General features: G+C 34.0%; 2 protein-coding genes across 2 annotated transcripts; one reads left to right on the forward strand and one right to left on the reverse strand.

Annotated features, from left to right (window-relative positions):
- Positions 1–225: 225 nt before the first annotated feature.
- LOC126655829 (uncharacterized protein At1g03900) lies at positions 226–3,102 on the reverse strand. The gene is made up of 3 exons (XM_050350140.2): positions 2,424–3,102; positions 1,422–1,709; positions 226–802 (listed from the first exon to the last, which is right to left on the reverse strand). The coding sequence occupies exons 1-3, from the start codon at positions 2,913–2,915 to the stop codon at positions 737–739; spliced, it is 846 nt and encodes a 281-aa protein (XP_050206097.1). The 5' UTR covers positions 2,916–3,102; the 3' UTR covers positions 226–736.
- Positions 3,103–3,263: 161 nt separating this feature from the next.
- LOC126655830 (H/ACA ribonucleoprotein complex subunit 3-like protein) lies at positions 3,264–6,688 on the forward strand. Its single transcript, XM_050350141.2, has 4 exons — positions 3,264–3,372; positions 3,813–3,885; positions 4,172–4,214; positions 6,372–6,688. The coding sequence occupies exons 2-4, from the start codon at positions 3,832–3,834 to the stop codon at positions 6,467–6,469; spliced, it is 195 nt and encodes a 64-aa protein (XP_050206098.1). The 5' UTR covers positions 3,264–3,372; positions 3,813–3,831; the 3' UTR covers positions 6,470–6,688.
- Positions 6,689–17,303: the final 10,615 nt, after the last annotated feature.

Below are 17,303 nucleotides of genomic sequence, written 5' to 3' on the forward strand. Positions count from 1 at the left end.
TATAAAACATTTTTTAGATATATTTTTAAAATTTAAATATTAATTTATATCAAATAAAAGTTTAAGAACTAAAATATCTTCAGAAAAATTTAGGCAACGCTACTATATTTTTTCCTTATTTGTAAGGCATACAGTGAAGATACCCAAACTTCCATTTCAGCTAAAAACTAAGAATGATTGCTAAAAACAGAGACACCAAACTATCAAGAATTAACAACAGTCTCCTTACAGTTGCACCCTTGAAATATAGAGCAAAATAATTCTGGAAAATAGCAGATTCGGACATCAATGTTACAATTTTTTCTTATTTCTATGACATACAAGGGAAATGGAAGATATCATTTCCGCCACAATCTATGCACGAATGCTAAAAACACAGACCGCAGCACATAAAGAATTGACATCATCAATGCCTTCAACTATAGAGCAAAAAACATTCTGAAATTATAGGTTAAAAGTTAAAGAAGAAAATAAGGAGTTCCCAGGATGAAAAAGAAATTGACACAGCTCAAATCGCCTGGGACAATGATGAAAAGATTGCCTTTGTATTATATATAACAAACCATCAAGTTCATGTAGGAGAAATGAAGAACTCAATGCAAATCATCGAACATAATTATCCAAACATGAACTTATTTGGTTGTATTCTCTTACTTTTCTCAATTATATAGTTCGTTTTCGCTTTTTAGGAATACATCAAACATGGGCTTCAAACTCAATAAATGCTTAATAGAAATTAGAAAGCAGCCCATCCTGATGCAGACGTCTTTGTCGATCCTGATGTTGCTGAAGGAAGATTTCTCTGCAAAAACCATACGGCAAAAGAACGATAACAAAATTGCATTTACATCTCCTAAAGAATAAATAATGAAAAGCCACTAAAACCTTGTATGCATATGGTAATATCCACCATCAAAATTCAAACACAAAATGCAGTTTCATAGCACAAGGGAAGCAGAAAGCGCGTGACATTTTTAAAAGGCTTAATTGCTTAAAGAAACAAAAACTTTAGCGTCTTTAGCAAATTAACACGAATAGTTAATTTTTGCAATGTCGGACACAAACTTTTGAATGTTTGCAATTCGAAGCCCCAAGCAATTTTTCGTTAAAGATTTGCTAATATAGACGCCGAATCAGTGTATATTTTGGTGGCCACATCAACATTTTATTAATAGAAACTTGCTCGGTGTTTTGATTATAAAAAAAATGATATTTCGTGTTTTAAAATTGTTAATATTTGAAAGTTCGCGTTAAAATTCCCAAAGACGCTAAAATTGGTGATTTTTTTAAAGCAATTAAGCCTTTTTAAAAGCAATCCGCAGTATAGGACAATTGATGATGTTCATGTTTATATAGGTTTGTGTGGTTCATATCAAGCTTAGAATGCCAACAATCAATGACTATGCTAAAAAGAATCATACCTCGAGAGAAGAAAGATCCGATAATGGTGTAGTTGAACACTTTGTATCATCCCTAGGAGTTCCAAGACCACCATCATAATTAGAAACAGTCCTCCGAACAGCAACTGGATCATTAGGAGGAGGTGGGAGCGGAGACCTTATTTTTCCTGAAGTTCTTGGCGGTGGAGCAATGCTCAAAGCTTTAGGCTTTCCGACACCAGAAACACCACCCGACAGCCCTGCTGCTGAAAGCATTCCAGTTCCACTAGTGGGTTTAGGCTTCACATTTATTCGAATAGTTTCACCTTCCTAATATCAAACACAATAAAATTCATTCCTCCAAGATAATAATAATAATTGACAAACTAAACCCAATTTAAATTCGCCCACAGGCAAATTAACAAAAACAGAGACTATCCAATGCTAGAAACGCCTATGTAGCACGGACACAGACACAGCAAAACAATGTCATTTTAAGGTTTCCTATGTCAAAAATGAAGTCCCGCATACGAAATGCCAAGTTTTCGAAACGGAAAACGTGATTCAACAAAGTGTTTGTGCTATTATCAAACTATTTGATCATCATTATTTAGACAAAATAGACATTGCACTGTTTAAAATAACACAGCACTATTTTAGCTCTACAAACCCAACAACAAAGCAAAATCGAAAGTTCATACAAACATAGAGATCTATAATCATAGCTAAAAATACACAGAAAACATTTATGCAGCTGACCACTAATCACCTAGGTAGCACACGGACACTTCATTCAACATATCCCAATTCGGAAACATTCACATTTAAGACACGAAACTTCATTTTCTACATAGGAAAATAACACCATTTCGTCGTGTCCGTGCTACCTAGCTAATCACAGATCCATCAAAATTGAAATTAAGCGAAACTAATAACTCGCATTGCTAAATAACAAAAAAGAATACACCCAACTTCACCACTGATCAATCATAAATACCCATCAAACAAAAATTAACAGAGAGATAACAAAGTGAAAAAAAATACCTTCAATCTTTGATTAACAGCAGGATGAATATCAATATGAGTATCACTACTCTCCCCACTCTCACCACTCTCCTTCTCAAGCTCTCTCCGTACATACTTCTCATGATCAGACAATGCCACATTAAAATCAAAGGCTTCATTTCTCTCATTAAACCCCAACCCAATAAACGCGTGTTTCCCCATCCCATCCTCAATCTTCAGCACAAAATATCTCGACGAATCAAGCACCGTCTCTACAGAATTCTCCCGCTGACCCGGATACACAAAACAAGCTGCAAACAGTTCGCCGGAGGCCGGATCCTCTAATCGGATCTCACATCTGTCTTTACACGACACGACCCGAAGTCTGCCCGACCAGATCTTGTCAGACTGTAGCCATTCCCCGCATTTGTACCCGCCGGAGGTGGAGCGCGGGGGGATTTTGTAGACGAAGACTTCGCGGACTACTAAGAGGGTGTGCTCCATGGATTCTTCGTCTTCTTCGAACGACATTTTGGTGGGTTTCGGTTGAATTTTTGTGGGTGTTTGTCGGAATTTTGAATTTGATTTGGGTTTGTTTGATGTGTTTTGAAGGATTGAATTGAATTGAAAAATGTTTGTAAAGTGAGACGAAGAGTTGCAGAGACGTGGATTCCAAGTGTGGATGATTGGTCAACTGCTATGACAGGGATCATCGATTTGTTTTGCTTATTTACTTATTTATCCTTGTTTTTAGATGACCGTTTTGTCCCCTTTCGAACGGCTAGGGACGGCAATTTGGCCTTTAAGGATTTAGATAGATAAATATTTAATTTAAGGGTACAATTATTCTATCAGACAAATTATAAGGACTTATTTACACCCTTTGCCCTCTTTTTAATAAGTTCAGCTGAAACAAATAAACCCTAGCTTGGTCACCTTACTCTAAACCCTTCCTCTTCTTTGTGTTTGCCGAAACTGAAGCTTCCAGGTACATTATTTCTTCTTATTTTCACCATTTATGTCTGCTATTGAAGATTTTACAGTTTTAATGAATTGTATTAATTTTTCTTTAAATTTGCTAGCTTAGTTTGCGACTTTCTTTTGAGAGTTCAGGGTTTTATAGGAGAAGTTGCCAATTTAATTTAGTTTTTTTAATTGAACGATTTTTTTTCTTATTTTTACTGTTTAGATATTACAGTTTATGTACTCATGGATTATGGATAGCTAGAAATAGCTAGTTAGGGATAATTTATGTAGAAAGTAAAGTTACCGGTTACATAATTTCTTCTTATTTTTCCCGTTTACGTCTGCTATAGACGGTTTTTCAGTTATAAGGAATTGAGTTTTATATATATATGTGTTTGTGTTTTTTTTTTTACTTAAGGTTTGAAACTTTTTGTTGGCTGATTGATTGCTGGTTTGAAGCAGGTAGAAAACAGAGGTGAAAATGTATCTTCAGTTTTACATCAACGAGAACGGTGACAAGGTGTACACCACCAAGGTATGCTGTTTTGCTGTCTGATCAATTTGCTACTTATCAATCCATCATTTTGGGTTTTCCTCTCCTCGATTACCTTATAACATGATTTTTTTTTTATATATATATATATTGCAACAACTTGGATTGACATGTTAATAGATTGCTTATGATGCATTGAGTTTAGATTTGCAGGATTTGGCCGTATTTTTCAGAACTTTCAAGTTTTAATTATTCATTAAGCAATGTTAGTCTACTATTCATTCGGTAATTTTGTTTTACTCAAGTTGAATTGCTTATTTGCATGCAGAAGGAGTCACCGCTTAAGCTTCCCACTCAATCAGCTCATCCAGGTATTGAGTTTTATATTCTTAATAAATGATAACTCTATAAAGTTGTTTTAGTTTGATAAATCTAAAGTATGAATGCAAATGGAGATATGGTGAATAATATTCAATCTTCTTTTTTGTTTTTAGTTCCTTTCTGAGTTAAATCACAGATCAAGTGAGAAAGAAAGCTACGTACTGTTTAGATGAGATAACTATTGCCTTACTTAAGCACCTAATTAGATAGGTTTTTATTTTATTGATCATAGTTATTAAAGGCGCGCCTGAGGCGCGCCTCAGGCGAGAGGCGACTCAGGCGAGGGCTGAGTCGCCTCACATGGCCAAAGGCGGGCGATGTCGCAAAGGCGACCGCCTTTGCCGCCTCATTTGGGAGGCGAGAGGCCAGAGGCGCTCGCCTTTGTGATTTCAGGGCTGTTTAGTGTTTTTTTTTGAAAAAAATTAAATGCTAATCTGTTTTTATGGGCTTTTTAAGTGTAATTAAGCCCTAAACACATTTAAAAAAGCTGCTGGGCCACCTTTTTAACCTATTTTTCTAATATTTTAACCTAGTACAAGTATAATACTAGATTAACAAAATTAGAAACACAGCGATACATATTCCAATTCTTCTTCTTCACGCAAAGACTCTCTTTTCTTCTTCAACGGGTCCTTTCTTCTTCAAAGCCATTATTGCATTGATAATTAGTTATCTTTTAAGTTAGACTTTAATAATTTGATTAGTATTTCTGAACTTTTGAATTATATTTGATTTTTTTTTAAATGCATAGGGTTTACACATATATAATTAATATATATATATATATATATATATATTATTCGCCTTTTCTCCAAAAGGCTTTCGCCTCGCCCCACGCCTTGCGCCTCAGGCTTTTTGACCCTTGTCGCCTCAGGTCGCCTTTCGCATTTAATAACTATGTTATTGATTATAGTCAAGAAAGAACAATTTTGCCATGATTTAATTAACACCAAAAACAACTTGCAAACTTCTAACATATAACAAACCTGTTGAGCGACTATATGAATTTTAGTCTAATGAAAGTATGATGCTGAACTTTCCTTGCCGTTTAGCAAGTGCAATTTTTATTTAGCTAATCAAGTCTTTACGAGTCTGTAGTTACATTCCACAGTTTAAAGATGGTACAATTTTATATCTTATGAAAGAACTCCAAAAATATGTAAAAAAAATTACTCGGTCAGGATATATGTGCTTCTCTAGGATGTAATTGAGCTGAGTCGAGTCGAGTCGGGACACGGTCAAGTTTCTGCCTGACTCGACTCTAAAATTTGAATCTCGAAATTCAATTTTTACGCTTTCAAAATTTTATTTTAAGAACTGAAGTTCAAATGTGGCAAAATAATTAAGAATCAAGTTAAACTAAACTCATTCTGAGTATCTATATAAAAATTTCAGAATTTAAATTTTAGTATAAAAGTGTTATATGAATATGTGTAGTTATAATAAAAGTAAGTTAATTATAAATGTACTTTGATGTTTGAATTTGCCTTGGTAATTGATTTAAATAGCTTGAATTTGACTCTAAATCGATTAACATGAAATCTGACTTTGAATATATTTATATTCTTAATGAATGATAATTCTAGAATAGTCTTTTTTGTTTGTTAAATCTACAATAGGAATGCAAATGGAGTTATAGTGGATGACCCTCAATCTTCCTTTTTTAGTTCCTTTCGTAAGCATGCTATGTTATAATAGTTTCTTAAACGAAAATCATTGAATGTCTACGTGTTACTGTCCTGCATTAATTTTATTTACTTTCGTGAAAGTTTCAAAGATGCTATTTTTTATTTGTTGAATGTTGCCTTTGTGGAAGTTAGATAATTGTTTTGCGAGACAATGCAACAATGTGCTTTACTTGTGAAAAATTTCCTTCCGAAGGGCTATCTTAGAATCAAATCTATCTTTTTGGCTGATTGTTTTCACTTTATTGATTTATAGAAAATTGTTAATAGCTTAGATGTTCTGTTATTTAGCCAATTAAATTTTTCAACACTGGCAACTCTTGAACTTTTTATTTAGTAGTTCTGGAGGGAAAATAGTTTGAATCTTTTGTTGTCTCTGTCTCATCCTATCATCTTCTTTTCTGATTATTAAAATACTGAAATTGAAGTTTGTTACTTTTGCTCCTGTGACCTCAATTACAGCTCGTTTCTCTCCTGATGACAAATTCTCGAGGCAAAGATTTCTACTAAAGAAGCGATTTGGATTGTTGCCAACCCAGCAGCCACCTCAAAAGTATTGAAGTTGTTGCATGCTTATTCTGTAATGTAATGAAGAGTATTCAATATGGAGATTTTCTTCGCACAGACCAAATAGTGTTTTCGATTTGAATCTTTATATTGGTTATGAATGTAGTTTTTAGCTGATGGACAACACAAATTGTGGATGGCTATTAGACTTTTTGCATGGATTTGTATTAGTTGCAAAAAGTTTTGTTAATTGTGATGCTTTCCGACTCTAATGTGTGTATCATAGCATGCTAACGGAGTAAAAATATCGAGCTTCATTATTTAATTGGCAGATACCTGATTAGGGGTGAGCAAAAGGTGACCGAATGATGACTTTCAGTCCGTTTGGTTTAAATGTGGATTTGTTCGATTCAGTTTTAGAATTTTGTTTTTTGGCTATGGGCTTGGTTCGAGATTTGGATTGACAACTTGTTTTGGTTTGGCTTTGAATATCTAAGGGCTTTTTATATAAAATACAGGATTTGGGCTAGACTTTACTTTTATACGGCCCAATCCATATCTTTACTTTTCACACCATCAATTTTATGAAATCTAACCTTTTTTTTTTGGATTTCTTTCTCTTTTACCGTTTTCTTATTTTCCTTCTCAATTGGCGGTTTCTTCATTCTTCTCCGCCATTTTCGCTTCTCTTCTCCACGATTTTGCTGTGCGTCATCTCCATTACTGCACGACTCCTCTTACTTCTCTCATTTTCATCTCTATTTCATCATTATCTCAACCGTTCTTACTTATATAACAGTAAATTCTTTTGAGCTCTGAAAAAAAAAATTCACGATTTCTACTCCTTCGCTTCCGCCGTTCCGCCTTCGCCGTTCCGCCTCCGCCGTTTCGCCTCCATCGTTCCGCGTTTGTCTCGCCGCGCCATCTTTCTTTTATCTTTTTAATTTTAGATCTGAAATTGTTTGTTCTTTTTTTTATTTTCAGATCTGTAATATGTTTATCTTTTACTGTTGATTCACCATTAAACATGTATAAAGAGTATCTTTAAACAATCTAATACTTATTTCATGTTATATAGAATAATTTTGTGATTTTATATAATAAAATTCTGTTATTTCTGCATTTTTTTGTGTTTTGTTGTATTTCTGCGTTTTTTTTATTCTGCAGAACGATTTGTTGATGATGATTGATTGCTGAATTATTATAATGTTACAGTGTTGTTAATTTTATGTTGACTTTATGTTGATATTATGTTGATATCTACTGATTTTTTTTATTTGAACATTGACAAATAAGATAATATTGTCTGTGAAATAAACTTTTGTTGGATGAAATGAAACTGTATCGTAACCGTCTTTGTCGAAATTTAGTTAGGTATGAGAGGTGGAACGCAAAACAATTATACAAGTGATTTTGAAGAAACTGTGCAGCTGTAAAGAGAATTGAGGGAAAAAAAATTTGAAATAGATTTCTTTAATTTGTGAACTGTTGTGTTGGTGTATATTTAATATATTTTTATTTTTATATGTAAGAATAACTTTATTTTTTCATTTGAATTATTATTGTTGTTTTTTCATATTGTTTTGATTACTTACTCTGCTAATATTTTTATCTGATTCATTTATTTTAAACATTTTGTACCTTTGTTGTTCTATAGTAGAATTACTACTATCATATTAACAAGTTATCAACATAATGTCAACATGATATCAACAATTAATGCTAATTTAGTCAAGATGTTTGTAAAATGAGAACATCGATTGATTTAAGCCAAAAACAATCAACATATTATCAAAAACATGTCAACAGCTCACCAATACAGCAATTTAATACTAACTTTACTTTTCTTTTAATGATTGAAAAATCAACATGTTATCAACAGTATATCAACAACATGTCAACATAAAATTGAAAATCAAAAAAAGTTGAAATACTTATCAACATAATGTCAACAATAAATCAACAACGAATTAACAATTAATGCTAATTTAGTCAAGATGTTTGTAAAATGAGAACATTGATTGATTTAAGTCAAAAACAATCAACATATTATCAAAAATATATCAGTAGTTCATTAATACATCAATTTAAGACTAACTTTATTTTTCTTTCAATGATTGAAAAATCAACATGTTATCAACAGTATATCAACAACATGTCAACATAAAATTGAAAATCAAAAAAAAATTGAAATATATACATATCAACATAATGTCAACAATAAATCAACAGCGAATCAACATAAGGAATAAAATAAAACATAATTTTTTAAAAAACTGTGACAATCGATAAAATATCAACAAAAAATCAACAACATGTCAACATGATAATGCTAACATATCCTTATCTAATCTCATTTAAATTTTGTTTTTTTTTAGTTTATTTCACGCACAAAATTATCTAATTTGCTAATGTTTTTTTTTAAATAAATTTTTTCAATGTTAAAATTAAGGAAATACCAACTGATTATCAACACAAAATCAACACAAATCAACAACACTGTAATATTATAATATTTCAGCAATCAACCATCATCAATAAATCGAACTGCAGAATAAAAAAACACAGAAATACAATCAAACACAAAAAAAATGCAGAAATAACAAAAATTTATTCCATATAACCATAAATTTATATTACATAACATGAAATTAACATTATATTCTTAAAATATAATCTCTATACATGTTTAATGGTGAAAAAACAGTAAAAAAATTGTAGATCTGAAAATAAAAAAGAAGAAGAAGAACAATGAATAAATTATAGATCTGAAATCAAATAGATGACGACGATGAGCAGAGGAGATGATGGCGTTGACGAAGATGACAACAGAGACGATGATGAGAACGATGACGGAGGAGCGGAGGAACAGAGGACGGCTCAACGGAAGACGGCTGACGGTAAAAAAGAGAGAGAAAGATGAACTGAGAGGAAGAGAGAATTGAATGATGAGGAGAGAGAAAATAAATGAAATTATGATTTGTATGTTGTTAGGGTTTAATATATAGAGTCTGTATAAAAGTTATAATTCAGCCCGCACATGGTAGTTTAGAAAACCCAAACCACACAAAATCAACACAAATCAACAACACTGTAATATTATAATATTTCAGCAATCAACCATCATCAATAAATCGAACTGCAGAATAAAAAAACACAGAAATACAATCAAACACAAAAAAATGCAGAAATAACAAAAATTTATTCCATATAACCATAAATTTATATTACATAACATGAAATTAACATTATATTCTTAAAATATAATCTCTATACATGTTTAATGGTGAAAAAACAGTAAAAAAATTGTAGATCTGAAAATAAAAAAGAAGAAGAAGAACAATGAATAAATTATAGATCTGAAATCAAATAGATGACGACGATGAGCAGAGGAGATGATGGCGTTGACGAAGATGACAACAGAGACGATGATGAGAACGATGACGGAGGAGCGGAGGAACAGAGGACGGCTCAACGGAAGACGGCTGACGGTAAAAAAGAGAGAGAAAGATGAACTGAGAGGAAGAGAGAATTGAATGATGAGGAGAGAGAAAATAAATGAAATTATGATTTGTATGTTGTTAGGGTTTAATATATAGAGTCCGTATAAAAGTTATAATTCAGCCCGCACATGGTAGTTTAGAAAACCCAAACCTGCACCCGTATAAAAGTTAAAAATTTGACAAAGTAGGTTGTTTGTGTAAAAAGCCCAATATCTTTTGTCAACTTGATTTGGGTAAATATTTAATGCTTTTCGGTTGGCGATTGGTTAGTTTGGTTTTGTGGTTTTTTTGTTGCTTTTGGGGTTTTCTGTTACAGAATCCTCAACCCTATACTTGATCATGGGGCAGGTTTAAATTGGGTTTAAGAGAGCTCGACTCTTTTGTATGCAAGTTCAATTCTAAACAACGCCTGGTTTGAGTTTAATTTTTTTGCTATCTAAATTAAAAACTTAAACTAGATTTATGCAACCACATGTTTAAAATTTTAACTTTTATTTAAGAGTAGCATGTCTATAAGGGCTTGAGCTTGGACCAAATTTGAAAGATATAAAGTATTCAAATTTGGTCCAAATGAGTGCGGCATGAATGGATATCAACTCGAATGAGGATGATTAAGGGAGTGTTTGAAGCTTCAAAAATCATATACAAACTGTGTTTTAAAAACTAAACCTTTGTGTCCATCGGTACTTAGTTCAGCCGCTTGTTGAACAGGTTAAGTGTAATTATAAAAAAAAAATCATACCTAGCTTGTATGGTATATAGCCATTTTCATAAGTACGAATCACTAATTTAACCATCTATTCAATTTGTTTCTTTCGGCCGAATTTTGTTGGATCTAGTTTTTTAACATTTAAATTAATTGGACCGGATAGCTAATCGGTTTGAGAGATTTAGGGAATTACCTAAATAAAAAAATTATTAGCAATTACCTACCACAAATTTTGGACTTAACTTACCTACCTACTCCGTGTCACCCAATTATTTTTATACCCTATTCTATTTGTTTTTATACCTAAAAATTACTCCACTTGTTTTTATTGTAACAAACTTCTTCTTCCTCTTCAAAACTTTCAGCTGACCTTTGTTTTTCTTTTTCAGATCTCAAATTCTCTCAAATTTCATTATTTCCTTCTTCAATATTCTGTCTGATATTTTTGAATTACTCTTTCATTATTCAAATTCATATATTACGATCAATAAAAACTACGGATTCAGTAAAAAAGGATGTAAAATTGTTCAATCAAATTATTTTACAGTTTTAGTATGTTTAATTAGGTTTCAAAGATTTTCGAGATGTTTAAATAGTTTAAAATGTAATAACAGTTGCAAACTGTTTCATTCGTTTATATTTTTTTGTGTTCTATATTTTCAGATTCAAATAGTTTCTGTTTTATTTTATTTGTGTTTACAATAGTTGATAACAGTTGCAATGATATGTTTAATGAAAATTGAATTAATATATGATTAGAAATGTATAAATCTGTTGCAAACAGTAACAAACTAAATAAAACAGTTTATGAAAATATGAAATAAAGTATAGTTCAGTTTCTAACAGTATTAAATAAATTAAAAATGGTTTCAAACAGTTTCAAACACAGTTTCAAATGCAGTTTCAAACTGTTTACAAAGGTCTTAAACAGTCTAAAACAGTTTCTAAAAAACACTTTTAGACAGTCTAAAAAATAATAGTTTCAAACCGTTTTAGACAGTTTTAAAAAAATAGTTTCAAACTATTTACAAATGTTTCGAACAGTATAAAACAGTTTCAAACCGTATACGAAGGTCTCAAACAGTCTAAATCGGTTTTGTTGAAAAGATATTGAATTTAAAAAAAAAAAAAAAAAAGTGCCTTGTAACTTGAAATGAGAAGATAGAGAGTTTTGTGGTTTTCCCACATTGCTTAGGAGAACTCAATACATTGGGTTTATAAACTTGGTTTTTCTCATATGGGTTTGGGCCCCAAGGGGTACCCAATTTTGTGAACGGGCTAGGAGTTACATCCTACCCGATTTACCACACACGCGCGCCGTCCGTCCGGCCTGGTCTGGTCTGGGTTGGGTGGGTGGTTGGTTCGGTTCGGCTAGCACTTTATTTTTTGCATACAAAAGTATTAATGATTTTTTATTCAATTATTTTGTAACTGTAATGACTCTTCCACTCCATCTGACTGTTGCTGTTTTTCTTCATTAAATCAGAAATCATTTTCTGTATTTATTGTTCACTCAGCAGCTATGTTTTCTTAGCCTATAAATACTGGCTTCATTTTTCATTTTAGAATACACAGAAACACAGAGCAGTACAGAGAAAGTGTTTTAGAGCTGATTTCACAGTGCAGTGTGATCAGTATTTCCGGCTGTTTTATCCTAGGGACGCCGCGGTTGATAGTCAGCTTTGCACCTCCGAGCTGTGCCGCGAAACGTCTAAAAGAGAGCGACCTAGTCCGCGACTCAGCCTCATCATATTCAGTTTGACAGCAATTGTATCAACAATTTTTAGACGAGTCCCTTTACAATTGCTGCCATGAATACCGATGAGGTTGCTGCCTGCGGTTCTTCTACTGTTGATGCCAACAAACCATTCCGGTTTGAAGGCTTGCATTTCAAAAGATGGAAACAGAAGACTGAATTTTTCCTAACCATCAAGAAGGTGGTTTCTGTTTTGACAATGACAATACCTGTCGTTGATGAAACTGCCGAGGAAGAAGAAAAGGAAAAACAGAACGGTGAACTTCAACAGTGGATGACTAATGATTACTTGTGCAAGAATTTTATTCTCAATGCACTAAGTGATGATCTCTATGATTACTACAATGATGGAAAGACTGCAAAGGAAACTTGGGAGGCGCTGCAAAAGAAATATGATACCGAGGAGGCGGGGACTAAAAAGTATGCAGTCAGCCGCTACCTTAAATATCAAATGAGTGATGAAAAATCTGTCGAGGCGCAATCCCATGAATTGCAGAAAATAGCTCATGAGATCATCTCCGAAGGTATGGTTCTTGATGAACAATTTCAAGTTGCTGTTTTAATTGACAAATTACCTCCTTCGTGGAGGGACTTTAAGAATTCTCTCAGGCACAAAACAAAAGAGTTCTCGCTGGAAAGCTTGATCACTCGTCTTCGGATTGAGGAAGAGGCGAGAAAACAAGATCTAAAAGATGAAGTGCTGGTTGTTTCTAACAACACAAGGAAGTTTAGTTCGATGAGTCTGAAGCCTAATGGCAAGAATTTTAAGAATCAGAATCGCAACTCGAACCAAAACCAAAATATGAATCGCAACAAAGCGAACCAGAATGGTAATCCTTCAAGGAACCATATTGTGAAACAGGCACCACCTGTTAAGAATGACCTGCCACCATTTCTATGCTTTAACTGTGGAAAACCGGGTCATATGGCACGCAAGTGTCGGAACAAGCCAAGTACTGCTCCACAGGCTAACTTGACTGAAGAGCCTTTTACGGCTATGATAACAGAAATGATGGCTGAGATCAACCTTGTTGGTGGATCAAGTGGTTGGTGGGTAGACACGGGCGCTAATCGCCATGTTTGCCACGATCGTGCTATGTTCAAAACATACACTGCCGTGGACGATAAGAAAGTATTACTGGGTGATACTCACACCACTACTGTCGCTGGAATTGGAAGTGTTGAACTGAAATTTACTTCAGGAAAAACACTAATCTTGAAGGATGTGATGCACACTCCTATGATGAGGAAGAACTTGGTGTCTGGCTATCTTCTCAACAAGGCTGGATTCTTTCAGACTATTGGTGGAGATATGTACACCATTACTAGAAATGGTATTTTTGTGGGAAAGGGTTATGCTTGTGAGGGTATGTTTAAGCTGAATGTTGAAATTATCAATAAAGATGTTGCTTCTGTTTACATGGTTTGTGATTTTAATACTTGGCATGCAAGACTCTGTCATGTAAATAAAAGGATAATTAACAACATGAGCACCCTAGGATTAATTCCTAAAATGAACCAAACTGAGTTTGAAAAATGTGAATTCTGTAGTCAAGCTAAGATAACTAAAAACTCACATAAATCAGTAATTAGAGAATCTGAACCTTTAGATTTAATACATTCTGATATATGTGAACTTGACGGTACCTTGACCAGAAATGGTAAAAGATATTTTATCACTTTTATTGATGATTGTTCTGATTTTACACATGTGTATTTGATGAAAAATAAAAGTGATGCACTTGACATGTTCAAGTTATTTGTAACAGAAATTGAAAATCAATTCAATAAGAAAATCAAGAGATTTCGCAGTGATAGAGGTACTGAATATGAATCTAGCTTGTTTATAGAATTCTATAACTCACATGGTATTGTGCATGAAAGAACAGCACCTTATTCTCCTGAAATGAACGGTAAAGCCGAAAGAAAAAATAGAACACTTACAGAAGCAGTAGTGTCTATTTTATTGAATTCTGGAGCTGCTTCTTATTGGTGGGGTGAAATTCTGTTGACTGTTTGTTATGTACTTAACAGAGTCCCGAAATCAAACAGGAAGATTTCACCTTATGAGATCCTAAAGAAAAGACAACCAAATTTGTCTTATTTGAGAACTTGGGCTGTTTAGCCTATGTTCGGATTCCTGATCCGAAACGAATAAAATTAGCAAGCAGAGCCTATGAATGTGTTTTCATTGGGTATGCAGTCAATAGCAAGGCTTATAGATTTTATGACTTGACTGCACGAGTTATTATTGAATCAGTAGATGCTGATTTTTTTGAACAGAAATTTCCTTTTAAATTAGGAAATAGTGGGGGCGAATCATCTAGTAATGTTCCTGTGGTCAGGAATAATGAGATTACTAATGATAAAGAACCAGAAATCAGAAGAAGTAAAAGAGCTAGAATTTCGAAAGACTTTGGAACTGATTTCCATGTCTATTCTTTAGAGGAGGATCCTACAAACCTCCAGGAAGCTTTAACTTCATTAGATTCTGATTTGTGGCAAGAAGCCATAAATGATGAGATGGATTCATTAGAGTCCAATCATACATGGCATCTGACTGATCTGCCTCCCGGTTGCAAAACCATAGGTTGTAAATGGATCTTAAAAAAGAAATTGAAACCTGATGGTACTGTAGACAAATACAAAGCTCGACTTGTAGCCAAGGGTTACAGACAACGTGAAAACGTTGATTTCTTTGATACCTATTCACCTGTTACTAGAATAACATCCATTAGAGTGCTGATTTCGATCGCTGCGCTATATGATTTGGTCGTACACCAAATGGATGTTAAAACTGCTTTTTTAAATGGTGAACTGGAGGAAGAAATTTACATGGATCAACCTGAAGGTTTTGTAATACATGGTCAGGAACAGAAGGTGTGCAAGTTAGACAAATCTTTGTATGGTCTAAAACAAGCACCTAAGCAATGGCATGAGAAATTTGATAATCTTGTCATCTCAAATGGCTTTAAAGTGAATGAAAGTGACAAATGTATTTACTACAAATCTGAAAAGGAACTTTGCACTTTCATATGTCTTTATGTAGATGACTTGTTGATTTTTGGATCAAATATTCATGTTGTGAATGCTGTGAAATCAATGTTGAGTGCCAACTTTGATATGAAAGATCTAGGTGAAGCGAATGTCATTCTTGGCATAAAGATAACTAGATCTGAAAAAGGAATTTCTTTAGATCAATCTCACTATGTTGAGAAGATTCTAAAGAAATATAACTACTTCGACTGTAAACCTGCATGTACACCTTATGATCCAAGTGTAAAACTTTTTAAGAACACTGGTGATAGTGTACGACAGTCTGAATATGCGAGCATCATTGGCAGCCTTCGGTATGCCACTGATTGTACTAGACCCGACATTGCATATGTCGTTGGATTACTGTGCAGGTTTACTAGTAGACCTAGTATTGAGCATTGGCATGCTATTGAAAGGGTTATGAGATACCTTAAAAGAACAATAAATCTTGGATTACATTATCTGAAGCATCCTGCTGTACTTGAAGGGTATAGTGATGCAGATTGGAATACATTGTCAGATGATTCCAAAGCCACGAGCGGCTATATTTTCAGTATAGCTGGTGGAGCTGTTTCTTGGAAATCAAAGAAACAGACGATTCTGGCTCAATCTACGATGGAGTCAGAAATGATAGCACTAGCTGCTGCTAGTGAAGAAGCAGGATGGCTAAGAAGCCTGCTAGCTGAGATTCCTTTATGGGAAAGACCGATACCAGCTGTGTTGATCCATTGCGATAGTACCGCGGCTATTGCAAAAATTGAGAACCGTTATTATAATGGTAAGAAACGACAGATACGTCGTAAGCACAGCACTGTTAGAGAGTTTATCTCAACAGGGGCTGTTAGAGTGGATCATGTACGCACTGATGATAACTTAGCAGATCCTTTGACGAAAGGATTAGCTAGAGAGAAAGTCCATAAAACCTCAAAAGGAATGGGACTATTGCCTATTGAATGAATCATCCATAATGGTAACCCGACCTAACTGACTGGAGATCCCAAGAAATAGGTTCAATGGGTAATAACAAGTTATTAATGATATGAGCCAGAACATGCAAAATTAATGCATGATTCCTAAAGCGAGAAGAGGATGAGTTAATAGAATCTCTTAATGAAGTCTATACTTCATATGGAGTGGAGTACCTAGCTATAGGAGTACTCTTGATAGCTTCACCTTTGTGAATGTGGAAGTGGGGCCGCTTCCTATGAAATTTGAGGCAAAATTTCTAGAGCGTTCACTAAACTGGGATAGACGTGCAGGGCCATAAATGCACGGGCTTTAGAAAAACACTTATGAAAAGAACGTGCGTGGTTTGATGTCCGAGATAGAGTTCAAGACTACGAGTCACTCTTGTTGAATCAGAATCTTACTCACTACGCAAAGGTTCAAATCGAAAGATACCTTTATTTATGCACAATCTTAACAGAAATTGCTCGAGAAACTATTTTTAAAATTCAAAGTGGGGGATTGTTGAAAAGATATTGAATTTAAAAAAAAAAGAAAAAGAAAAAGTGCCTTGTAACTTGAAATGAGAAGATAGAGAGTTTTGTGGTTTTCCCACATTGCTTAGGAGAACTCAATACATTGGGTTTATAAACTTGGTTTTTCTCATATGGGTTTGGGCCCCAAGGGGTACCCAATTTTGTGAACGGGCTAGGAGTTACATCCTACCCGATTTACCACACACGCGCGCGCGCGCCGTCCGTCCGGTCGGCCGGCCTGGCCTGGTCTGGGTTGGGTGGGTGGGTGGTTCGGTTCGGCTAGCACTTTATTTTTTGCATACAAAAGTATTAATGATTTTTTATTCAATTATTTTGTAACTGTAATGACTCTTCCACTCCATCTGACTGTTGCTGTTTTTCTTCATTAAATCACAAATCATT

This window comes from Mercurialis annua, linkage group LG7 (assembly GCF_937616625.2).
Source record: "Mercurialis annua linkage group LG7, ddMerAnnu1.2, whole genome shotgun sequence".
In the NCBI taxonomy this organism is placed as follows: domain Eukaryota; kingdom Viridiplantae; phylum Streptophyta; class Magnoliopsida; order Malpighiales; family Euphorbiaceae; genus Mercurialis; species Mercurialis annua.